Source organism: Schistocerca cancellata, chromosome 1 (assembly GCF_023864275.1).
Source record: "Schistocerca cancellata isolate TAMUIC-IGC-003103 chromosome 1, iqSchCanc2.1, whole genome shotgun sequence".
NCBI classification, from domain to species: Eukaryota; Metazoa; Arthropoda; class Insecta; order Orthoptera; family Acrididae; genus Schistocerca; species Schistocerca cancellata.
This window is the reverse complement of record NC_064626.1, coordinates 836,928,399-836,952,621: the sequence shown is the minus strand read 5'-3', so window position 1 is coordinate 836,952,621 and position 24,223 is coordinate 836,928,399. Positions and strand designations below refer to the sequence as shown.

Genomic DNA, 24,223 nt, shown 5'->3' with positions numbered 1-24,223 from the left:
GATGACGATCAGTTTGACTTTCGCTAAGGTAACTGCACCAGAGAGACAGCACTACCGTTGTGCTTGATAATGGAAGCAAGACATGAAAATTCATGGAACGCTCATAGGGTCTATCGACATATAAAAAGGGGTGTAAGCTGTATGAAAAGAAGGGAAATAAACAATAGGCATGAAAATTAAGAAGGTACAATAAGAATGGAAGACCAAGAACAGCTTAACTCCATTAAAAACGCTAAGACAGGGATGCTATCTTTCTCCCCTACAGTTCAGTCTTTACGTCGAAGAATCACTGCCAGAAATAAAAACTAGATTCAGGATTAGAGTTCAGGGCGAAAGAATGACAATGATCAGATTCGTCGATGACACTGCTGTCCTCAGTACAAACGAGGAGGAATTACAGGACACTCTGAATGGCATTAACAGATTAATGAGTACAGTGGGTTGAAAATAAGCTGAAGCAAGAGGAATTTAATGGAGAGTAGCAGAGACGAAAACAGCGAGAAACATCGGAACTTGAGACCACGGAATAGACGAAGTGAAGGAATTCTGTTACTTTGGAAAAAAACAACGTATGGTGGACGGACCAAGGAGGACGTAAAACACGAATTAGTACAGACAAAGAGGGCATTACAGGCCAAAAAAAGTCTACTCCTATCAAACATTGGCCATATTTGGGGAAGATATTTCTGAGGATGTACGTTTGGAGCACCGCATTGTATGGTAGTGAATCATGGGCCGTAGGAATATCCGGAAAAGAAGACAGTCGAAGCGTTTGTTTCGTGGTGCTATGGAAAGATGTTGAAAATTAGATGGACTGATAAGGGAAGAAATGAGGAAGTTCTCCGCAGAATCAGCGAGGAAAGAAATATGTGGAAAGCACTGACAAGAGGAATGGTCTGGGGTGCGTTTTCGTATGACAAGAGGAGCAGTCTCTTGGTTACCTCCTGCATCCTGACTGCAAATGTGTCCGTCACTCTGGTGATTCGACATGTTGGGCTGCCATTCATGAACAGTATTCCAGGGAGTATTTTTCCGGTTACGCTAGTTATTAATGTACCAGCATGTCACATTTGCATTAACATGTGATCATGTAATTTTAATCATTTAAATATGTTACCTAAACAAATGTACTCCCAAAATTTTATCACTCTGTATTAATTATTTTATGGTGTTGCAACTTTTTCCATCAGTGTAACATTTCTCTTCACACGCACTGTCGTAATGTCTGAGACAAACAAAGCACAATAACAATACACATAGCCAAAGTAATCGTGAGTTTTATCGTTACTCACTTATTTCGTAAATGCTCTTGTTTAATTCCGTTTTGTTACTCTTTGTTTCAGGAATGAGTCCGACAGAAAAAAATTAACATGCAATCGCACGACGGGGCGCGGATCATTGAAGGTCGAAGTAAAAGCTGAAGTTATAGTAGGTCCTCTTCTATTTTTACTCACCTTCGTCTTACATATATTGTACATCTGTATCCAATTTTTGTGTGGACTGTATGAAAATGAACGGCTTATGTAAATGAGAATGTTCATTATGATAAATAGCAAAAACAAGTTGTTCTCTCAATCACTGTGATCAGATAATCACCGAGAAATCGTAATTTTTTCTTCTAAAATTACATTAGACTGTGGTTAAGAGTCTTAACTGTGACTACCTAAAGTACCCGTGAAAAGCTACTAGATGACGAAATAATAATATCTGGTGAATGAATGAAGTAGATATAATTACTGCTTGAGTGATCCAATGGAAAAAATAGCATTTTTTTAAATATTGTATCAACGGTAGAGTGAGAATTTGAAATGGAAAACAAATACATGCAACGTCATTTAGCGTTTTTCCTCAGCAGAAACGCGATCTGCGCTCGTTTCTTTTTTGGAGAATGCCCGTGCCGAATGAGAACGCCAAAAGAGAATATACCTACGCCAAAAGAGAATATACCTAAAAAAAATGACACATATTAGGTAACGAATGGCACTGGCCCAACATCCCAAGAGAGTATAATTGACGCCGTTGTCGACACAGCAAAATCTCTGACACAGATACGTCATCTGCTGCGTGATTTACTATGGCAGAAAAATGGAATAGTAAGGCATTTGAAATATTCACGAGTATGCGGCCAGGTGCTACGATACTTCGGAAAATAACATATTGCCACCTTCAGGCGGTCTTGATGACCGTCTACCGCTGGGTGCGGTCTTACACTGAGATGACAAAAACTTCCTCATATCGTGTAGGACATTTGTCTGCTCGGCGTAGTGCAGCAATTAGACATGGCATGGGCTCAAAAATTCGTTAGAAATGTTGAGCCGTGCTGCCCCTATAGCTGTCCATAATTACGGAAGTATTGCCCGTGCAGAAATTTGTGCAGCAACTGACCTCTCGATTATGTCCCATAAATGTTCAATGGAATTCATGTCGGGCGATCTGGTGGGGCCAGATCATTCACTCGCATTGTCCAGAATGTTCTTCAAACCAATCGCCAACAATTGTATTCGGTGGCCTGGCGCTTTGTCAGCCACAAAAATTCCATCGTTGGTTAGGGACAGAAAGTCCATTAATGGCTGTAAATGGCCTGGAAGCAGCCGAACATCCAGAGGACCCAGTCCACTCCATGTTAACACAGCCCACACCATTATGGAGCCACCACCAGTTTCTACGGTGGCCGTGCGGTTCTAGGCGCTTCAGTCCGGAACCACGTGACTGCTACGGTCGCAGGTTCGAATCCTGCCTCGGGCATGGATGTCCTTAGGTTAGTTAGGTTTAAGTAGTTCTAAGTTCTAGGGGACTGATGACCATAGATGTTAAGTCCCATAGTGCTCAGAGCCATTTGAACCATTTTGAACATACCAACAATGCTTTCATTAATTAAATTCAATATTTCTTCTGTTACCCAAGGATTTCTACTAGCCCTCGTCTTTTTATCTACTTGATCCTCTGCTGCCTTCACTACTTCATCCCTCAGAGCTACCCATTCTTCTTCTACTGTACTTCTTTCCCCCACTGCTGTCAATTGTTCCCTTATGCTCTCCCTGAAACTCGGTACAACCTCTGGTTCTTTCAGTTTATCCAGGTCCCATCTCCTCAAATTCCCATCTTTTTGCAGTTTCTTCAGTTTTAATCTACAGTTAATAACAAATAGATTGTGGTCAGAGTCCACATCTGCCCCTGGAAATGTCTTACAATATAAAACCTGGTTTCTAAATCTCTGTCTTACCATTATACAATCTATCTGATACCTTTTAGTATCTCCGGGATTCTTCCATGTATACAACTTTCTTTTATGATTGTTGAACCAAGTGTTAGCTATGATTAGGTTATGCTCTGTGCAAAATTCTACCAGACGGCTTCCTCTTTCATTTCTTAGCCCCAATCCATATTCACCTACTACGTTTCCTTCTCTCCCTTTTCCTACACTCGAATTCCAGTCACCCATGAATATTAAATTTTCGTCTCCCTTCACTATCTGAATAATTTATTTTATCTCATCATACATTTCATCAATTTCTTCATCATCTGCAGAGCTAGTTGGCATATAAACTTGTACTACTGTAGTAGGCGTGGGCTTCGTGTCTATCTTGGCCACAATAATGCGTTCACTATGCTGTTTGTAGTAGTTTACCCGCACTCCTATTTTTTTTTATTCATTATTAAACCTACTCCGGCATTACCCCTATTGGATTTTGTATTTATAACCCTGTATTCACCTGACCAAAAGTCTTGTTCCTCCTGCCACCGAACTTCACTAATTCCCACTATATCTAACTTTAACCTATCCATTTCCCTTTTTAAATTTTCTAACCTACCTGCTCGATTAAGGAATCTGCCATTCCACGCTCCTATCCGTAGAACGTCAGTTTTCTGTCTCCTGATAACGACGTCCTCTTGAGTAGTCCCCGCCCGGAGATCCGAATGGGGGACTATTTTACCTCCGGAATATTTTACCCAAGAGGACGCCATCATCATTTAACCATACAGTAAAGCTGCATGCCCTCGGGAAAAATTACGGCTGTAGTTTCCCCTTGCTTTCAGGCGTTCGCAGTACCAGCACTGCAAGGCCGTTTTGGTTATTGTTACAAATCCAGATCGTCAATCATCCAGACTGTTGCCCCTGCAACTACTGAAAAGGCTGCTGCCCCTCTTCAGGAACCACACGAGTGTCTGGCCTCTCAACAGATACCCCTCCGTTCTGGTTGTACCTACGGTACGGCCATCTGTATCGCTGAGGCACACAAGCTTCCCCACCAACGGCAAGGTCCATGGTTCATCTCTGTTACATCGGACCAGAGTTTTATACATACTCGTGCGGTATGTATCACGTCATAGTTACCTAACAAGGGAACATCCCCATAGCACCCCCCTCAGATTTAGTTATAAGTTGGCACAATGGATAGGCCTTGAAAAACTGAACACAGATCAATCGAGAAAACAGGAAGAAGTTGTGTGGAACTATGGAAAAATAAGCAAAATATACAAACTGAGTAGTGCATGTGCAAGATAAGCAACATCAAGGACAGGGTGAGACCAAGAGCGCCGTGGTCCTGTGGTCCCGTGGTTAGCGTGAACAGCTGCGGAATGAGAGGTCCTTGGTTCAAATCTGCTCTCCTCTGAAAATTTTGCTTTCTTTATTTTCGCAAAGTTATGATCTGTCCGTTCGTTCATTGACGTCTCTGTTCACTGTAATAAGTTTAATGTCTGTGTTTTGCGACCGCACCGCAAAACCGTGTGATTAGTTGACGAAAGGACGTGCCTCTCCAATGGGAACCGAAAACATTTGATCGCAAGGTCATAGGTCAACCGATTCTTCCACAGGAAAACACGTCTGATATTTTGTATACGACACTGGTGACAGCATGTGCGTCACATGACAGGAATATGTTGTCGACCCACCTAACTAGTACACTTGGCGAATGGGTGAAAAGTTTCTTCTACCTTGCCTGATTTAGGTTTTCTGTGGATGTAATAATCACTCCAAAAAAAGTGATGAAAACATAAGAGTTTTTCACATAAACTGAAAATAAAAAGTTAAAATTTTCGGTCGAGGGAAGATTTGAATCAAGGACCTCTGGCTCCGCAGCTGTTCAAGCTAACCACGGGACCACTGAGCTCCTCGCCTCATATTGCCCTTGCTATTGCCTATCTTAGGCATGGACGACCCAGTTTGTATATTTTGCTTATTTTTTCATAGTTCCACACAACTTCTTCCTGTTTTCTCGATCGATCTGTGTTCAGTTTTTCAAGGCCTATCCACTGTGCCAACTTATAACTAAATCTGAGGGGGGTGCGATGGGGATGTTCCCTTGTAAGAAATAACGATTTTTGTATCACAGCTGGTAGTAAACAGATTTGATTGTCTGAAGTGGCAGTGAGAGTAAATTATACTGGCTATGAAATAGCAATAATAATGCTGACATTACTTGTACTAATCCAACTGCTGCCACTAATAGTGATAATAGTAATAATAATAACAATAATAATGACAATAATTGTGACAAGGGTACCGTTAGGAGCGCACGAGGAAAGTCTTATGGGCCCCTTATTCTTCTCTATATACATAAATAATTTGGAGGGCAGTTTGGACAGCAATCTGCGATTGTTTGTCGATGATGTGGTGTACGGTAAGGTGTCGAAGTTGTGTGACTGTAGGAAGATACAGGACGACTTCGACAAAATTTCCAGTTGGTGAGGTGAATGTCAGCTATACCTAAATGTAGAAAAATGAAAGTTAATGCAGACGAGTAGGGAGATCAAACCTGTAATGTTCAGATACCGTATTACTAATGTCCTGATTGACACAGTCAAGTCGTTTAAATATCTGGGCGTAACGTTGCAAAGCGATATGAGATGGAACAAGCATGTGAGAACTGTGGCAGGGAAGGCGAATGGTCAACTTCGGTGTATTGGAAGAATTTTAGGGGAGAGTGATTCATCTGTAAAGGAGACCGCATATAGGACGCTGGTCCGACCGATTCTTGTGTGCTGTTCGAGTGTTTCGGATCCGCACTATGTTGGATTGAAGGAAGACATCGAGGCAATTCAGAGGCTCGCTGCTAGATTTGTCACCGGTAGGTTCGAACAACGCGTAACTGTTACGGAGATGCTTCAGGAACTCAAATGGGAATCCCTGGAGGTAAGGAGACGTTCTTTTCGAAAAATTCTATTGAGAATATTTAGAAAACCGGCATTTGAAACTGACTGCCGAACGACTCTACTCCTGCCAACATACACTGTGCGTAAAGACCACGAAGATAAGATTTGAGAAATTAGGGCTCATACGCTCTGTTTTCGAGTAGAACAGGAAGCAAATGACAAGTAGTGGTACAGGGTACCCTCCACCACGCACCGTACAGTGGCTTGCGAAGTATCTATGTAGATGTAAATACAGATGTAGATGAATAACAATCATGGCAAATATAAGAAGAATTTATAGGTGTACAAAATAGATATTTTCTGATGTGTCGAGTTCTGGGAAAGGAAATTTAAGCGAGGCTGCATCAATTAAGAGTACTGGGAAATGAGGAAGATAGGGTTGAAAAGAGGGATGTACATGGATAACGATTGCGTACAGAGACAATGGTAATCCTTACTGTTGCTTCGGTAGACATGTTATTACCTGTTTCCTGAAGCGGGAGATGTTATTTAGTTTTCTAATATAATACGGGAATTTGTTTCAGAGTCGGGTTCCTGCTACTGGGAAGATCTTCAAGAAGGTGGTTGAACGACGGAATGGGTCAGAACGTATTACGCTCTGATGGGAACAGTCGATTCTACCATGTTGTTCAGACAACAGCGTTAAGGTCGAGGAGAGCTATTAAGGACAGTGTTCATTGAAAAGACAGTGAGAAGACAGAGGGTATGGAAATCTCTGAGCTTGTCTGCACGCAATCAGTAAAGCTGTGCATATGATGGCGAAATACGATCAACGTGTCAAATGTCACAGGTATAACGAACATAGGCATTCATAACCAGTTCTAGGCTCTGTCAGCCTTCCCGAAAAAGGCCTTGCATGGTGGCGTCTGCAAAAGATAAAAATATCCTGATGTTCTCATCCAGTTGTCCTTTATCTTGAGAATACGTTGGTCGCTTGAGGATTGCTGGTAAAGTTACTTATAACGATGAAAAGTGCCTATCAATTTTATCTGCCCATTAATTATGCATATAATCCACTCTTGATTAGACATCCTACTTACACCCCCAGTCTTCACTTCGATTTTAAATTGCTTAAACATGTCATATTCCTTTCTTTATAAGGCAGGACGAAATAGTCGTTGGGACTTCTGAACGTGGGTACTTATATATATATATATATATATATATATATATATATATATATATATATATATATTGTGTGTGTGTGTGTGTGTCGGAAAAGTCTCTTACTTACCTGCTTACCTGTAGTACTGCCAAGCTGGTTGATCTGAGTCTTAAGAGTACAGAATAATTTTTAACATGATATAGATTTTAGCGAAATCGCTTTTTTCTCACTGAAAAATGTGACTATAGCAGTTTGAAGAAGATGATATTACTTTCTACGAACATCTCGGATTTAAGTTGAGAGTATAAAGTGACACAAATGGAGGCACCAAATCTGATCGTCACTCTTCATGCTAGGAACGGAAAATCGCTCGGCATCGCAACTACTGTCTCCAATAAACAAGAATGCAGTTTGCGTTATGCAAAAAATAAACACTGCTACAGAAATTAGCGTAGATACCAGTAATGGTAGATGTTTGAATGACGCGTTATAAAATGTGTGTGTGTGTGTGTCTGTATGTGAATTTTTCACCTCAATCTATTTTATGTGCTTATATTACGGAGATAAAACCCCATAATGCGGTTTTGACGGCTGATTATGCTGATTCACACATTATTTTATTTTCAATAGTGATTACAGACATAAATATATTACCCACGGGTAAGCGAAATTAATTTTGATCAAACTTGCTACAAGAACCTTACACTTGTTTCTGGTATTTTCGAGAGCTAATTACATAATCGTTGACAGAAACATGAAATTTCCTGATGAGCAGCACAAAAGTGTTTGGATATTCCAGTGTACACATTTCCAAACCAGCTCGTGAGCGTCAGCTCCACAGCAAATATTGGAATTGTTAATTGTGTCAACACCATCGTTTGCGTACTACACGAAACAGGAAATTCTATGATAACTTGACCGTTGAAACCTTGCAGAGGATTATTGTTTATAGCATTTCCAATGTTAACAGTATCAGTGACAACGCTCCTTTGCATTGAGATGTGCAAGGGTGTCCCATTTACCTTGAAAACCCCAGATAATTTCTGGTTCAGAAGAACAATAAAAAATCATATCAAGTAAATAACTACAAGAGCCACATTAATCATCATGATTTCTTTTACTGTATCTTTGTTCGTCACGAATATATGAACAGTAGTAAGTCGCTTTTAAGCTGTACCCTATATTTTTTATTCAGCAATTTATTCCTCTCCTCAAAATCTACTCATAAATGTATCCCGTATTCACGTAAGCTCAACATTCAAATTAAAAAGAAACAAAAAAGAGGATCTTTAATATCATTGTGTACCACTGTAATACTTTGAGCAAAAAAGGGGTAGAGCAGTCACAGGTGCTCAAAGTAGTGACCATGAACACGGACACACTGAAGGAATTCATCGCTGTTTCCAATGTTGCCTGCTGAAGTGAATTACGTTCCTTTATGTTATCTGGAATAGTTGGAATATCTCGATAAAGTTTTTCATGCATTCCCATAGAAAAAAGTCCAGAGGAGTAAAGTCTGGAGACCAATCTATCTGGCTGGCTACCTACGGCTACGAACACCATACAACTACAAGGCATTACGTGTTGGATATTCACCGCACTGGTACCACGTAAGCATCTCGATTCTTAGCGTCACTTCTTCGAGAAGAAGAGAAAGAGATCACGTAAGAAAGAAGGCGTCTAGCCTGTCGGTTAGGTTACTGTTGATGAAATTGATGCAGATATTCCACCCATCTAAGTCAATGTGGATTTTCACTGGTGTAGTAATGCATATTCCATGTACTTATCTGCAACATACAAGGATAAAAAAAAAATCGGAAAAGAAGTTTTCGCGGGCGAGGATTCGCTGCTGTGGCCATAGACAGAAGTGTAGTATACGATTCTCGATCGCATTCGCATGCAATTCTTGGCGTAAGTGCACATAATAAGATGGAACAGATGACGTCTTTAAATGCAATGTACACTGGTTTAAAAATTGACAGTCTTCTGCTAAAGCCATCGTGCACTCTCGTATGGAATCATTCCAACAGAAATGAGAACAGTAATTTTGACGGCTCCTTATATTAAATTCTAGGACTATTGTGTTGCCTTGTGTTGAAACTTCGTGTTTCCTGTAGCGTCACAACAACACGAGAAAACATCCGTCCAGAAGGTGCGTCCTTGTAAGGATATAACTCTGCCTGACTAGCATTACGACTACATTCAGTCGCAATAAAAGTGATACTAGCCCAGTATCCCGTGACAAAAAAGTGCAACTTTTTTACTTCTTAGTGTTTTAACATACTGTTATTAACGGCTTAATCGAGAAAAGGACTTTTTCGTAAAGTCTCTATTCTGGGACGCGTGATGCCCACGCATTTTAAAACATGTCGGGAAAGTTATACTAGCTAAAACTATTGTATGCATTATTCACAATATAAAGCTATAAAATCTAAAACATGAAATGGAACGACTGGAAATCGATATCCTAGGCATATCGGAGATGAGATGGCCACAGCCAGGTGATTTCTGGTCTGAAGAATACAGACTCATTCACACCGGAACTGAGCAAGATAGACCAGGAATGGGAGGAGTTGGAATAATTTTGAGGAAAAACTATGGCTCACGTGTATAGGGATATGTGCAATATAGCTCTCGAATAATACTAGTCATACTTGAAACCAAAACAACGGACACTGTGATAACACAAATATACATGCCAACATCCAAAGACGAAGATGCAGTCGTTGACGAAATGTACGAAGAAATAAGTAATGCGATGAGAAATATTAAGGGAGATGAAAATCTGATTACCATGGGGGACTGGAATGCGGTTGTGGGGGAAGAATCGGAGGAAGGAGCTGATGACAAATATGGACTTGGAAGAAGAAATGAAAGAGGAGATCTACTAATAGAGTTCTGCTCGAGGCACCAATTAGTTGTTGCAAAACACTTTCCCAAAATCACAAACGAAGAAGATATACATGGAAGGCCCCTGGAGAGCTGAGGAGGCAACCGTTTGATTAAATTCTATGGGAAGCACGTTTTAGGAACCAGGTAAAAGATTGCAGGAGCTATCCATCTCCAGACATAGGCAGTGATCATAACCTGGTCCTGATGAAAAGTTCACTCATATTCAAATGTTTGAAGAAGCCAGTAAAACTTAAATGGGAATTCGAAAAACTGAAAACTGAGGGACTGGCAAAGCGCTATGCTGACGAAACAGCCAACATGGTGGAGTAAATGAAGACTGGGATCAAATTAAATCCGGTATATACAAAGCAGCAGAAAAGATAGTTAGAAAAACTAAATCAAAAACAAGAGGAACAAGATTACAGCAGATATTATTGAGCTTATAGACAACAGGAGATTATACAAAAACGCAACTGATGAACTAGGAAAAGCTGAATACAGAAGACTAAGGAATTCAGTCAATAGAGAAACTAGGAAAGCAAAAGAAAATTTTCTCGAGGAAATGTGTAGGGAAGTGGAAGAAAACATGCAAAACTGAAGAACTGATTTACCCTACAGAACAGCAAATCAATTGTTTAACAAAAGTAAAACAACACTCTCAGGTGCAATAGAAAATAAAGAGGGGAAAATGCAGTTTGGTGCAGACATAGCGAAGAGATGGGAAGAATGCATAGAAGAGTTGTATGCCGGAACACCTCTTTCGGAGGAAGTAATAGGAAGAGAAGAGCAAGTAGACGAAGATGACAAGGGAGATGACATTGTGCAAGAAGAATTTGCCAAGCTCTGAAAGAACTACGGGACAACAAAGCAACAGGTATTAATGAAACCCCTGCAGAACTAATAAAGAATGCTGGTGAATGCATGAAAACAATGCTGCTTAAACTTATTAGGTCCATCTATAACGCAGGAGAGATACCGACAGACTTTCAGAAGTGCATCATTGTTCCCATACCAAATAAGGCAGCAGCTACAAAATGAGAACAGTACCGAACTTTAAGCCTAATATCATAGGCATCAAAAATTCTCATCAAAATAGTTCAGAAGAGAAGGTGGAGGATATGCTGAGTGAAGATCAGTTTGGTTTCAGAAGGGGATTGGGAACAAGAGAAGCGATTCTGGCACTGAGACTCCTTATCGAAAAGCAATTACAGAAAAATAAACCAAGTTATATTGCCTTTGTAGACTTGGAAAAGGCATTTGATAACATTATCTGGCAAAAGATGATCAGAGTGCTGAGTAATAGTGGAGTGAAGTACAAAGACATCCGTGTGATATTCAGTTTCTATAAGAATGAGGCAGCAATGACTAGGAACTGTCACCAGGAACAACAAGCAAATATCAGAAAAGGGGTAAGACAAGGATGTGCTCTCTCTCCTCTTATATTCAACGTTTACATCCAGGAAGCTGTAGACAGAGCTAGAGAAACAACTGAGATGGTGATCAAAATTAATGGGCAGAAGATAGACATTCTACGTTATGCAGATGACATTGGTATAGGTACTGAGACAAAATAAGATCTAGAGGAAGTCCTTAGAATAATGGAAAGGATTCTATGCAGTCAGTACGGAAAGAGAATAAACGAGAAAAATACTAAAGTGATGGTATGCAGTACAGGAACATAATATGAACCTCGGAGAATGAGAATTGGAAGAGAGGAGCTGGTAGTGATAGAGGAATTTACTTACCTGGGAAACAAAATCATAAGGGATGGTAGAAGCCGGAAAGAATTTGGGAGCAGAATACTAAAGGCCAAAATTGCATTTAATCGGAGGAGGAACTTACTCACCAGCAAGAAAATCAGTCTGGAAACGTATAATGAAAGCTTTCGTTTGGAGTGTGGCCCTTTACGGATGTGAAACTTGGAAAATTGGAAGAGAAGAGAGAAGACAGCTAGAGGCACTGGAGATGTGGTGCTGTGGAAGGATGATGAAGACCAGCTGGAGAGACAAAGTAATAAATGAAGTGCTTATAAGAGTACACGGAACCAGATCTCTGTGGAGGTACATCCAAACAAGAAGAGACAATCTTGTAGGGCACATCCTACGACACAACATCATTGGAAGAATAGCAGAAGGAGCTATTGAGAGAAGGAATCGTTGGGGGCGACCAAGGATATCATACATGCAACAGATCATGAATCACGCTCGATGTAACACACGCATGGAAATGAAGAGGAAGATAGACAGAAGAGAGGAATGGCGCTCTTCTGCAAACCAACCTCAGTGTTGAACACTAGCAGAAGAAGAAGAAGAAATTGGTAATACAAAAAGTCTGCAAGAATCTGACTGGGACTAACAACGTTAGAAACATTTCAAAGGTGTAACAAAGTACACTAGTAAGCCAAAATATTATGACCACTACCCACAGCGACGTTAGATGCCGCCCGGCGCCGTCGTGGTCACGTGACGCGATGACAGTAGTATGTAAGCGGAGCAGACCCGGACGGGGGCTCACTTTAGTGAAGATATGGGCTGTAAATGGGGAAATCCATTGAGATAAGCGACTCCTGATAAGGAGCAGATTATTTAACACTTTAATAATAAAAACGAGTATCTTCAAAACGGCAAAGCTGGCCGAATGTTCACTTGCTACTGTGGTGAGCATCTACAGAGAGAGGTAGAAGGACAGTGAAACTACCACTAGGTGCTAATGGTTGGACATCCACGACTCTTCCCAGAACGTGGGGTTCGGAGGCTTGTCTGTTCTGTAAAGTTGGATAGATGGTAATCTGTAGCATCTCTGCCGAAAGAGCACAATGTTGATGCACGCGCAAGTCTTTCGGATCACACCGTTCATTTTACATTGTTGAACATGGAGCTCAGCAGCAGACCACCCCTATGTGTTCACATGTTGACCGAATGACGACGTCAATTACCATTGCAGTGGGCAGGGGACCATAGGGTATCGACCGTCGATCGATGGAAACGTGTCGTATCTTCGGATCAATCACATTTTTGCCACAGTGGGTCGATGGTCGTCTTCACAAAATGCCGTTATCGGGGTGAACGGCGGCTCGAAACGTGCAGCGCGCCACGGACGCAGGCTGGAGGTCGTAGTATAGTTGCAGGGGACATTCTATTCTCCTGCGCTTGCACGCGACCTGTGGTAGCAATCGAAGACACGTCGAAAGTTGCGAACAACCTGTGCCCGTTCATGTCTGTTGCGTTCCCCTATGGCGCTGTCATGTCTCAACAGTGTAATTGTCCTTGTCTCGGAGCCAGAACCGTGCTACAGTTGTTTAAGGAGCATTATTGTGAAGTCACTTTGATGTCTCGTTGACCAAATTCGCCTGATGTAAATCCTACGGAACACATCTGGATCGCTATCCGCCACCATCAGCACGTACGTCAATCAGCCGGGCCGCTGTTTACACGAATTACATGACCTGTGCGCAGACATCTTATGCCACATACCTCCACAAACCTACCTAGAAACTGTCGGTTCCCTGATACGCAGAATCAGTGATGTATTTCGTTCCAGAGACGGACAAACAAGCTGTTAAGCAGATGACCATAATGTTCGGCTCATCAGTGTATATGGTGCAACCGTTTTACACGCTTTGTCGTTTGCTTTCTGTCTCATCACATTAATCTTCACGGTAAATGATAACAGCCAAACAGTTGCAGGATAAAGGTTTATTAAAATCCTTGACCACGGTTTCGGTATATCTAAATATATCTTTGTCAGAAGCAAAATACACTAAAATCACATCCTGCAGTGGAGATCCATGTATTTCGAAACAGCCTTTGAAACTTGTGCAGGTTGAAACGCGTACGTTTCATATGGATTCTGTACCAGCGATGGCGAGCCATGAGAGAATCTCTGACCAGAGAGTTATTTATCGTTGCTAGTCTGCGCTTGACGGCGCGTGAGTGCAGTAGTTGTACGTAGCGAGTCGCGAGAGCATGTAGTTTGGTTGCGAGTTGACTGTCGGGGTCGTGTGTGAGGAGTCGGCGGGCGTCGACATGGGTCTCTGGTCACGATTCAGGACGAGGTATATTGTTAAATAAGGTAATGAAGCAGCGTTGCGCTCAGTTAATAATGTATGGTAATTGTAATTAATTTGTTCAAGAAATGCCCCAATAATAATTTCGTTTTCAAAGCAATTGTTTTTAAGAAAAGAATCATTACAATTGAAACAATATTTCCTATGCTTTTCCTCCCTGAATCAATTTATCAGATTAAATATTGCACAGGGCCTAAGGTCAGCGCAGCTGCCAAATTTATCAGGTTCATCTTAACGTTAATTTTGTGGAGACTTAATATTTTTGCACATTTTTATTATCATTGAGTTTTATTACTGTGGGAAGCTAACATTTGGCACTATTCGCAATTCTATTCAATTCTTTTCATTTATATATTTTTGTGGGGAGGTTACAAGGTACATATTTCAAGATTTTAAACATGGCTGAAACAGCAACTGTTGAAAATCTTCACGGTAAATGATATCACATTAATATAAAAAAAATTATAAAATAGAAATTCTCTGGAATCTAGACGGTAAGCAACGCTAAACGTGCGCGCAATGGACGTCGCGTCTGTATTTCATTGTTTGTTATTCTAAGTTTTTTATTCGTATAGCATTTTTACATCTTAGAAACTATAACAGTACTTTTCGTAATAAATAAAGTTTTTCGAACGTCCTTAAAAATATTTAATTATTAGTCCCTCTCATCCCTCTAGATTTCCTCTCGTCGGTCCCCATCGAAACAATAGCATTCATGTAAATTATCAACTTCTAGCCATCCGTTATTTAAAGGTAATTCAGGTGTCGGTATTATCAGATTAGCAATTCTATACAGGGTGTTACAAAAAGGTACGTCCAAACTTTCAGGAAACATTCCTCACACACCAAGAAAGGAAAAATGTGTTGTGTGGACATGTGTCCGGAAACGCTTACTTTCCATGTTAGAGCTCATTTATTACTTCTCTTCAAATCACATTAATCATGGAATGGAAACCCACAGCAACAGAACGTACCAGCGTGACTTCAAACACTTTGTTAAGGAAATGTTCAAAATGTCCTCCGTTAGCGAGGATACATGCATCCACCCTCCGTCGCATGGAATCCCTGATGCGCTGATGCAGCCCTGAGGAATGGCGTATTGTATCACAGCCGTCCACAATACGAGCACGAAGAGTCTCTACATTTGGTACCAGGGTTGCGTAGACAAGAGCTTTCAAATGCCCCCATAAATGAAAGTCAAGAGGGTGGAGGTCAGGAGGGCGTGGAGGACATGGAATTGGTCCACCTCTACCAATCCATCGGTCACCGAATCTGTTGTTGAGAAGCGTACGAACACTTCGACTGAAATAGGCAGGAGCTCCATCGTGCATGAATCACATGCTGTGTCGTACTTTTAAAGGCATATGTTCTAGCAGCACAGGTAGAGTATCCCGTATGAAGTCATGATAACGTGCTCCATTGAGCATAGGCGGAAGAACATGGGGCCCAATCAAGACATCACCAACAATGCCTGCCCAAACTTTCACAGAAAATCTGTGTTGATGACGTGATTGCACAATTGCGTGCGGATTCTCGTCAGCCCACACATGATGATTGTGAAAATTTACAATATGATAACGTTTGAATGAAGCCTCATCCGTAAAGAGAACATTTGCACTGAAATGAGGATTGACACATTGTTGGATGAACCATTCGCAGAAGTGTACCCGTGGAGGCCAATCAGCTGCTGATAGTGCCTGCACACGCTGTACATGGTACGGAAACAACTGGTTTTTCCGTAGCACTCTCCATGCAGTGACGTGGTCAACGTTACCTTGTACAGCACCAACGTCTCTGACGCTGACATTAAGGTTATCGTCAACTGCACGATGAATTGCCTCGTCCATTACACGTGTCCTCGTCGTTCTAGGTCTTCCCCAGCCGCGAATCATAGGCTGGAATGTTCCGTGCTCCCTAAGACGCCGATCAATTGCTTCGAACGTCTTCCTGTCGAGACACCTTCGTTCTGGAAATCTGTCTCGATACAAACGTACCGCGCCACGGCTATTGCCCCGTGCAAATCCATACATCAAATGGGCATCTGCCATCTCCGCATTCGTAAACACTGCACTGACTGCAAAACCACGTTCGTGATGAACACTAACCTGTTGATGCTACGTACTGATGTGCTTGATGATAGTACTGTAGAGCAATGAGTCGCATGTCAACATAAGCACCGAAGTCAACATTACCTTCCTTCAATTGGGCCAACTGGCGGTGAATCGAGGAAGTACAGTACATACTGACGAAACTAAAATGAGCTCTAACATGGAAATTAAGCGTTTCAGGACACATGTCCACATAGCATCTTTTCTTTATTTGTGTGTGAGGAATGTTTCCTGAAAGTTTGGCCGTAACTTTTTGTAACACCCTGTATACAGAGGAGACACATCCAGGTCTTTCGATTTGTTTGTTGGGTTCTTTCTGGCAGGTTGGAAAATTAGAGGTATACACATTCTTGGTTATAATTTTGAAACAAACTTCAGTATTTTTAAAATTGTACGTTTTTAAGGCTGTACGGATGACTATAACCAAAGTTGTCATGAAAGGACAGACCGTTCTCCAGATAGTAGGGATCATTGCTGTGTGGGGTGAGAACAGGGGAACTGAGGTCAAAATACGAGAGAACAGATGCTCTGTTATGCTGCTATATTCCTGCGTCGAAACTAGTCTGTATATTTGGTTTCGATTTCAAATAATATTCATTGCATAGTATTCACTGTAATGAATGTTATTGATAGTAACAATATTGGATTGTAAATATCAAAAAATAAAATTATATTAATAATCACGTTTTTTTTACTATTATAAATATTTTAAACAATCAAATTTGAAAAAAGTGCTACACTGGATATCCGGGTTGAACGTATAATAGTATAAAACGTAATAATTCAGACGTAATCGAGATATTTGTTGGCAATTTGCTTCCACAAATATGTTTCCTGTGTTTCCTTGCGGCAGTTGGTACCGCGTGAACTGCTTTGTTCACGTAAGCGCGCGACAGTTCAAAATGGTTCAAATGGCTCTGAGCACTATGGGACTTAACTTCTAGGATCATCAGTCCCCTAGACCTTAGAACTACTTAAACCTAACTAATCTAAGGACATCACACACATCCATGCCCGAGGCAGGATTCGAACCTGCGACCGCAGCGGGCGCGCGGTTCCAGACTGAAGCGCCTAGAACCGCTAGGCCACTCCGACCGGCCGCGCGACAGTACCAATGTCGACTCTACAGCAAAAGTAATTCTGTGAGCATTGTCTCGCGGAGCTAAAGTCTGTTACAGTGGTACAACGTCGTTTTCGGAGTGAGTATGGACTGCGACCAACTAAAGCTGTTTCCGTTTACGTAACAATAACGAAATGGGACAAGCGGTTCGGGGAAATTGGGAGTTTGCTTTCGATGTCGGGCCACCACGCCGAGCACGCAATACCAGAGGCTACTGTTGAATTAGTCCTGACGTCCGTACGGCGGAGCCCTCGTAAGTCAATCAAACAAGCAAGTAGGCCGTTACAGTTACCGCGTTAGACAGTACACGATGCCGTCCATTAAATTTTGCGCCTACAGGCGTAGAAACTGCAGCTTCGTCACAAAATCAAGCCAGAGGACAGGCCGCGACAGAAGGCATTCGCGGAGACAACTCTGGCGAAAACGAATGAAAGCGAGGCATTCCTCGATTTCGTCTGTTTCTCGAACTATGCTACATTCCACACTTTCGGCACAGTAAACAAGCACGCAGTTAGTGCATACCGTCAATAAATATTTCAGTTACTTCTCAAGGTATTACATTTTATATCTACATCTACATGGATACCCTGCAAATCACATTTAAGTGCCTTTTAGAGGGTTCATCGAACCACCTTCACAATTCTCTATTATTCCAATCTATATCTTTCCGTACGAGCTCTGATTTCCCTTATTTTATCTTGGTGATCGTTCCTCCCTATGTAAGTCGGTGTCAACAGAATATTTTCGCATTCGGAGGAGAAAGTTGGTGATTGGAATTTCGTGAGAAGATTCTGTCGCAACGAAAAACGCCTTTCTTTTGATGATGTCCATCCCAATTCCTGTACCATTTCTGTGACACTCTCTCCCATATTTTACAATAATACAAAACGTGCTGCCTTCCGTTGAACTTTTTCGATGTACTCAGTCAATCCTATCTGGTAAGGATCCCACACCGCGCAACAGTATTCTAAAAGAGGACGGACAAGCGTACTGTAGGCAGCCTCCTTACTAGGTCTGTTACATTTTCTAAGTTTCTTGCCAATAAAACGCAGTCTTTGGTTAGCCTTCCCCACAACATTTTCTATGTGTTCCTTCCAATTCAAATAGTTCGTAATTGTAATACCTAGGTATTTAGTTGAATTTACGGCTTTTAGTTTAGACTGATTTATCGTGTAACTGAAGTTTAACTCGTTACTTTTAGCACTCATCTGCATGACCTCACACTTTTCGTTATTTAATGTCAACTGCTATTTTTCGCGCCATTCCGATATTTCTTCTAAATGGTTTTTCATTATGTTTTGATCTTCTGATGACTTTATTAGTCGATAAACGACAGCATTATCTGCAAACAACCGAAGACGGCTGCTCAGATTGTCTCCCAAATCGTTTATACAGATAAGGAGCAGCAAAGGGCCTGCAACACCACCTTCGTAAAGCCAGAAAAGTCACTTCTGTTTTACTCGATGACTTTCCGTCAATTACAACGAACTGTGACCTCTCTGACAGGAAACCACAGATCCAGTCACATAACTGAGACGATATTCCGTAAGCACGCAATTTCACTACGAGCCGCTCGTGTGGTACAGTGTCAAAAGCCTCCCGGAAATCCAGAAATACGGAAAAACGGAATCGATCTGAAATCCTTTGTCAATAGCACTCAACACTTCATGTGAATAAAGAGCTAGTTGTGTTTCACAGGAACAATGTTTTCTAAACCCATGTGTGTCAATAGACCGTTTTCTTCGAGGTAATTCATAATGTTCGAACACAATACATGTTCTAAAATCCTGCTGCATATCGACTTCAACGATGTGGGCCTGTAATTTAGTGGATTACTCCTACTACCTTTCTTGAATATTGGTGTGACCTGTGCAACTTTCCAGTCTTTGGGTACGGATCTTCCTTCGAGTGAACGGTTGTATATGATTGTCAGGTGTGGAGCTAATCCATCAGCATACTCTGAAAGGAACGTAATTGGTATACAGTCTGAACCAGAGGACTTGCTTTTATTAAGTGATTTAAGTTGCTTCACTACTCCGAGGATATTTACTTCTACGTTACTCATGTTGGCAGCTGTTCTCGATTATATGTTTATCCCAGACACCCTGTATAAATAAAAAGAATTGCAAGAAAAAGCGATAAAACTTGGGTGTGACGTACATTGCACACATATTTTCACTTCCAACGTTGCTGGCTGTCCAGGTTGCCTGCTCATTTGGTGTGGCAATTGCTGAAAGTACATTTCTAAAATGCTCAACAAAGTTTCGTTAGGGCACCTAGGGTGTTGCCGAGCTGGGCGTCTTAGGGGGGCCTATTGCTGTTTTATTCACGTACTTGTTAATGTTGCACTCCCGCATGATCACGCCCCAGGAGAGTTGAAAGCGCATAAGTACCCCTTGCTGCTTCAGATCATGTTCAAATTTACTCGAATGATTTTGAACGGTCCCTAGTAGTTCCAACATGTACACAAGTGCAAAGCTGCGGACACGCTGCACTCCAAAGGGGTACGATCGGGTTCAGTGGAGATGCAGTTCCACAATGTCCTTGTAGTGTCAAAGGTTGTCAAAAACATTTTCTCGTTGCTAATTTCTCTATGAACTGTCGTTTTCGACCGCAGAACGTTTGGGATACAACGACTCAGGGAAAGGGGTTGTTTCATTGACGCATTTTGTGCCACCTCTTGAGCCTTTTGGAATCTGAACGGCGATATGTCTGAAATGTTTTCCTCGGCCACCCTTTAGAAAACTGCGCTGGGTATCGCGGTTCTGACCTCGATCGCAGAGACGTCGAAAGAAGGGGTGAAATGTGGATCAGAGGCGATGCGACGACCTTCTCATCGTGTGACACGTCCACCGTGAGGTTGGGCAGAATTGTAGTGAAATTTGATGCCAATGTGATGTCCTTGACCTACCTTACAGCTCACATGAACTTCCGAGCTGCGGTCGCTTTTTCGCATGTGTCGACATCTTGTTGTCTGAAACGTCGCTGAGCCCGAAGGCGACGTCGCGGGATGCCACGCTTGTCCACCATTACAGAAGAAGGTTTGAGCTAAATTTCAAACTTGTACGTCGCAACAGAAGGCAGTTACGAGCTTTCGAAAAAGTGATCCTTTAATTTTGTTTCGCAATATAGTTTCATTTTGAAATGGAACCCAGCTTTGTGCTGAGCACACTATGTCACCCAGCCCTAAATGTTCATCGCTGCGTGCACACGATTAAAAAATAAGAATACAACATGTCAGTAAAACCCCTGAGTACATGGATGCTCCCAAAAGTGTTAATACAATAGTTCAGCTTAGTATAAGTAAAACCAATGGATGAGTTGCACCAGAGAGTTGCACCATTTCGGTACTTACTGACTCTTTCTAGTAGCACTTCACATTGCTAATAACGCATAAAAAAGTTTTAGCTAGTATAAGGTAGTTTCCGCACACGTTTGAAAGTGCGTGGTTGTCGCACATCCCAGACTTTACAATAATGGGCCTTTCTTGCTAAGTCGTGAATAACGACACCATGAAACACCAAGTAGCATAAAATAATTGCAGTTTTTTGTCACGGGCTGCAGGACTGTAAAGATACAGTTTTAAATCAATGCCTACCTTTACTGTACACAACATAGCGTTTAAAAATACTGCTAACTGTCCTATGTGTAGTTCTACCTGTCCGTCTATTATCCACTCTCATTGGATCGGCGATGTACTCAGGATTTCGCAAATTTATTTTATTTAACGTTGCGGCCGGATGCCACTCCTGGAGCCATACTCGTCAGTTAGCTAAGGGGAGAAAGCCGTGCGGGCCATCTACATCTGAAAATTTCTGTGTTGGATCGTACTTTAATTGTTTGCGTATAGTATTTTATGAGGCGGAAATTCTGCCCAGCGTATGCCTAAACGAGTGTGGGAAACCACAAAAAGCCACACTCAACTTAATTTAGATTTTGTTTGTTACTGTTCAGTCCTTGAACAAATGCAGAGTGTCACTGTGACATTAATTTATAACATTTTCTCGAGCTTCCAGCTGTCAATTGAGTAAATATACATGAACTTTCGCAGAAGTGGTCCTCGGCCAGCATTAAGTGGTGATCTCCTGTGATTGCTGCTTCTGTCCATAAAACAGTCGCTCTGTCTCCTTGGCGAAGCTGGTGTCCTGTCAAGAGCCGTATAAGGCAATGTTTTCGTTGCACGTCTGCCGCATCCGCTTCAACATTCCGATGACGGGGTCCCAGGCTCGGCTTAACCGCAAGCCATCACCTGTACTGAAGGTATTGTAGCAGAACATGCTCAGAAAAACGGAACACCGAATTGTATCGGACGAGACAGCTATCATCAAATTTAGTAATGGTGTCTGGGACTGTATGATAAAAGTACCTGACAACACCCTCAATAAAGACAGTGACTTGCAGTCAAGCACAGTATGGGATCCGGGTATCTTAAGGCTGAAGGGGGTGAAACGGACAAACAACGAAAACATTCCCTCTGTAATCGTGTCGGGGATGCTGACACCGATTAATTCTCAGGATGATCGTCTCTAACTCAGACTGAAGTGTGCAGGTCGGTGGATTTCGTAGCATCAGCAGCGGAAAATTCAAGTGGCCAGCCAGAGACGGTATCGCCAAACGTGCTCTTCGTCTGATTTCCTAAAACCGAGAAAGAGCGACACGTAAGTTGTCTATGGGACAACAGTAAGGATCAAACTCGAGCCAAAGGCTGACAGTCTGGCTGGCCGGTGTGGCCGAGCGGTTCTAGGCGCTTCAGTCTGGAACCGCGCGACCGCTACGGTCGCAGGTTCGAATCCTGCCTCGGGCATGGATGTGTGTGATGTCCTTAGGTTAGTTAGGTTTAAGTAGTTCTAAGTTCTAGGGGACTGATGACCTCAGCAGTTGAGTCCCATAGTGCTCAGAGCCATTTGAGCCATTTTTGAGCTGATAGTCTCGTGGACTATCAGCTACGCAATGAGAACAACTTACATTAATTGTATCTGTCGGGCCGCTTGAATCTGCACAAGAAACGGACTGGTTGGCTAACTTCGATGCTAATTAGCCCAGAAATAGCGCAACGTATTATTATTATTTTTTTTTTTGCAGTTATTTCTCAGTACAGCCTATCCTGCAACACTCTCACAAATTTTTTCAGACTATTTCTGACCACCATCAATCATTCCTTTAATACGATTCCATATTTTGAAAATATTATCCCTATATGTCGAGTATTTTGTGTTCGTTTAGTGAATATAAACGGGCAGAATTAACTAATTTCCTCATCAAACCACCCATAATATTGCGAATGTAGCCGAAATAATGCGCATTTAATTATAGGCAGAGGGTATCTACTTTAATCCCAAAGACTTAACTTCTTTAAGTGCTTTTATTCCATTGTCTGAATAATTTTTATAGCTTGTGGAGTTCTATGATAACTATTGAACTATAATTTGAGTTTTACCAAAATTCATTATTCTAAATCGATTTCTTTGAAACATCATTATGTTTACAGATATTCCACTAGCTGCCTTTTCAGTAAGAAGACCAGCACCACATTTTATATCTGTCTTCTATCAAGACCTAGGTGGAACCAACGCCCTTCGAGTATACGGGTTTTCCTCAGAATTATTGAGATTCTTAGGAGAGCGAGCCATGACAAAACTATTCCACGTGGTATGCAAAATACATGAGACAATGAAATATCCGTAGACTTCAAGAAGAATGTTATAACCTGCATCTGCACAGATACTCCGCCAGCCACTTTATAGTACATGACGGAGGGTGTATTGTACCAACATTATCAATGTTATTTCCTATTTCATTCAGGTACTGAGCGAGGGAACAAAGACTGTCTATAAGAATCTTTACGCGCCCCAACATCTCGCATCTTTTCTTCGCTATCCCTATGCGAGGTATATGTTGGTGACAGTATAAGTCGTTTTCACATTACATGCTGTCTAAATTAACGTGAAAGGTTGTCGTAAAAACTATAACACTTTTTCTTCAAGGATTCATCTTTTAAGTAAAAAAATACCAGTCTAGATCACAGATGCCGTTTATTCCTATGGTATGGTAACCGATTTCAGTAGTATGGCTCTGAGCACAATGGGACTTAACATCTGAGATCATCAGTCCCCTAGAACTACTTAAACCTAACTAACCTAAGAACATCACACACATCCATGCCCGAAGCAGGATTCGAACCTGCGACCGTAGCAGTCGTGCGGTTCCGTACTGAAGCGCCTAGAAGCGCTCGGCCACCGCGAACGGCTTTCAGTAGTACATACAGCGTCTTCAGAGCAGTAATACCTCCACTGGTGACGCGATTACTCAATGCGTGGAGCCGATGTGGGTGCAAGAAACACCTGTCGTTTCTTTTCTTTTTTTTTCATATTACGATATACAATCGCTGACGTTCCAATTATGAGTTCTAAAATTATTTCAGGTTTATGCACCCAGAGCAATTCTGTTGGCCTTATGCGTTGTCTGTACCAAAGTACTACGATCGAATTCGATGTACACTCCTGGAAATGGAAAAAAGAACACATTGACACCGGTGTGTCAGACCCACCATACTTGCTCCGGACACTGCGAGAGGGCTGTACAAGCAATGATTACACGCACGGCACAGCGGACACACCAGGAACCGCGGTGTTGGCCGTCGAATGGCGCTAGCTGCGCAGCATTTGTGCACCACCGCCGTCAGTGTCAGCCAGTTTGCCGTGGCATACGGAGCTCCATCGCAGTCTTTAACACTGGTAGCATGCCGCGACAGCGTGGACGTGAACCGTATGTGCAGT

The 24,223-nt window shown here is 41.9% G+C and overlaps 1 protein-coding gene across 1 annotated transcript in view; it reads left to right on the top strand.

Moving 5' to 3' along the window:
- Positions 1–24,223, top strand: part of LOC126106768 (uncharacterized) — a 170,526-nt gene that overhangs the window by 65,715 nt on the left and 80,588 nt on the right. Inside the window, exon 5 of the mRNA XM_049913183.1 lies at positions 1,344–1,428. Within this exon, the coding sequence (XP_049769140.1) occupies positions 1,344–1,428 (85 nt within the window). The remainder of the gene's footprint in view (positions 1–1,343; positions 1,429–24,223) is intronic.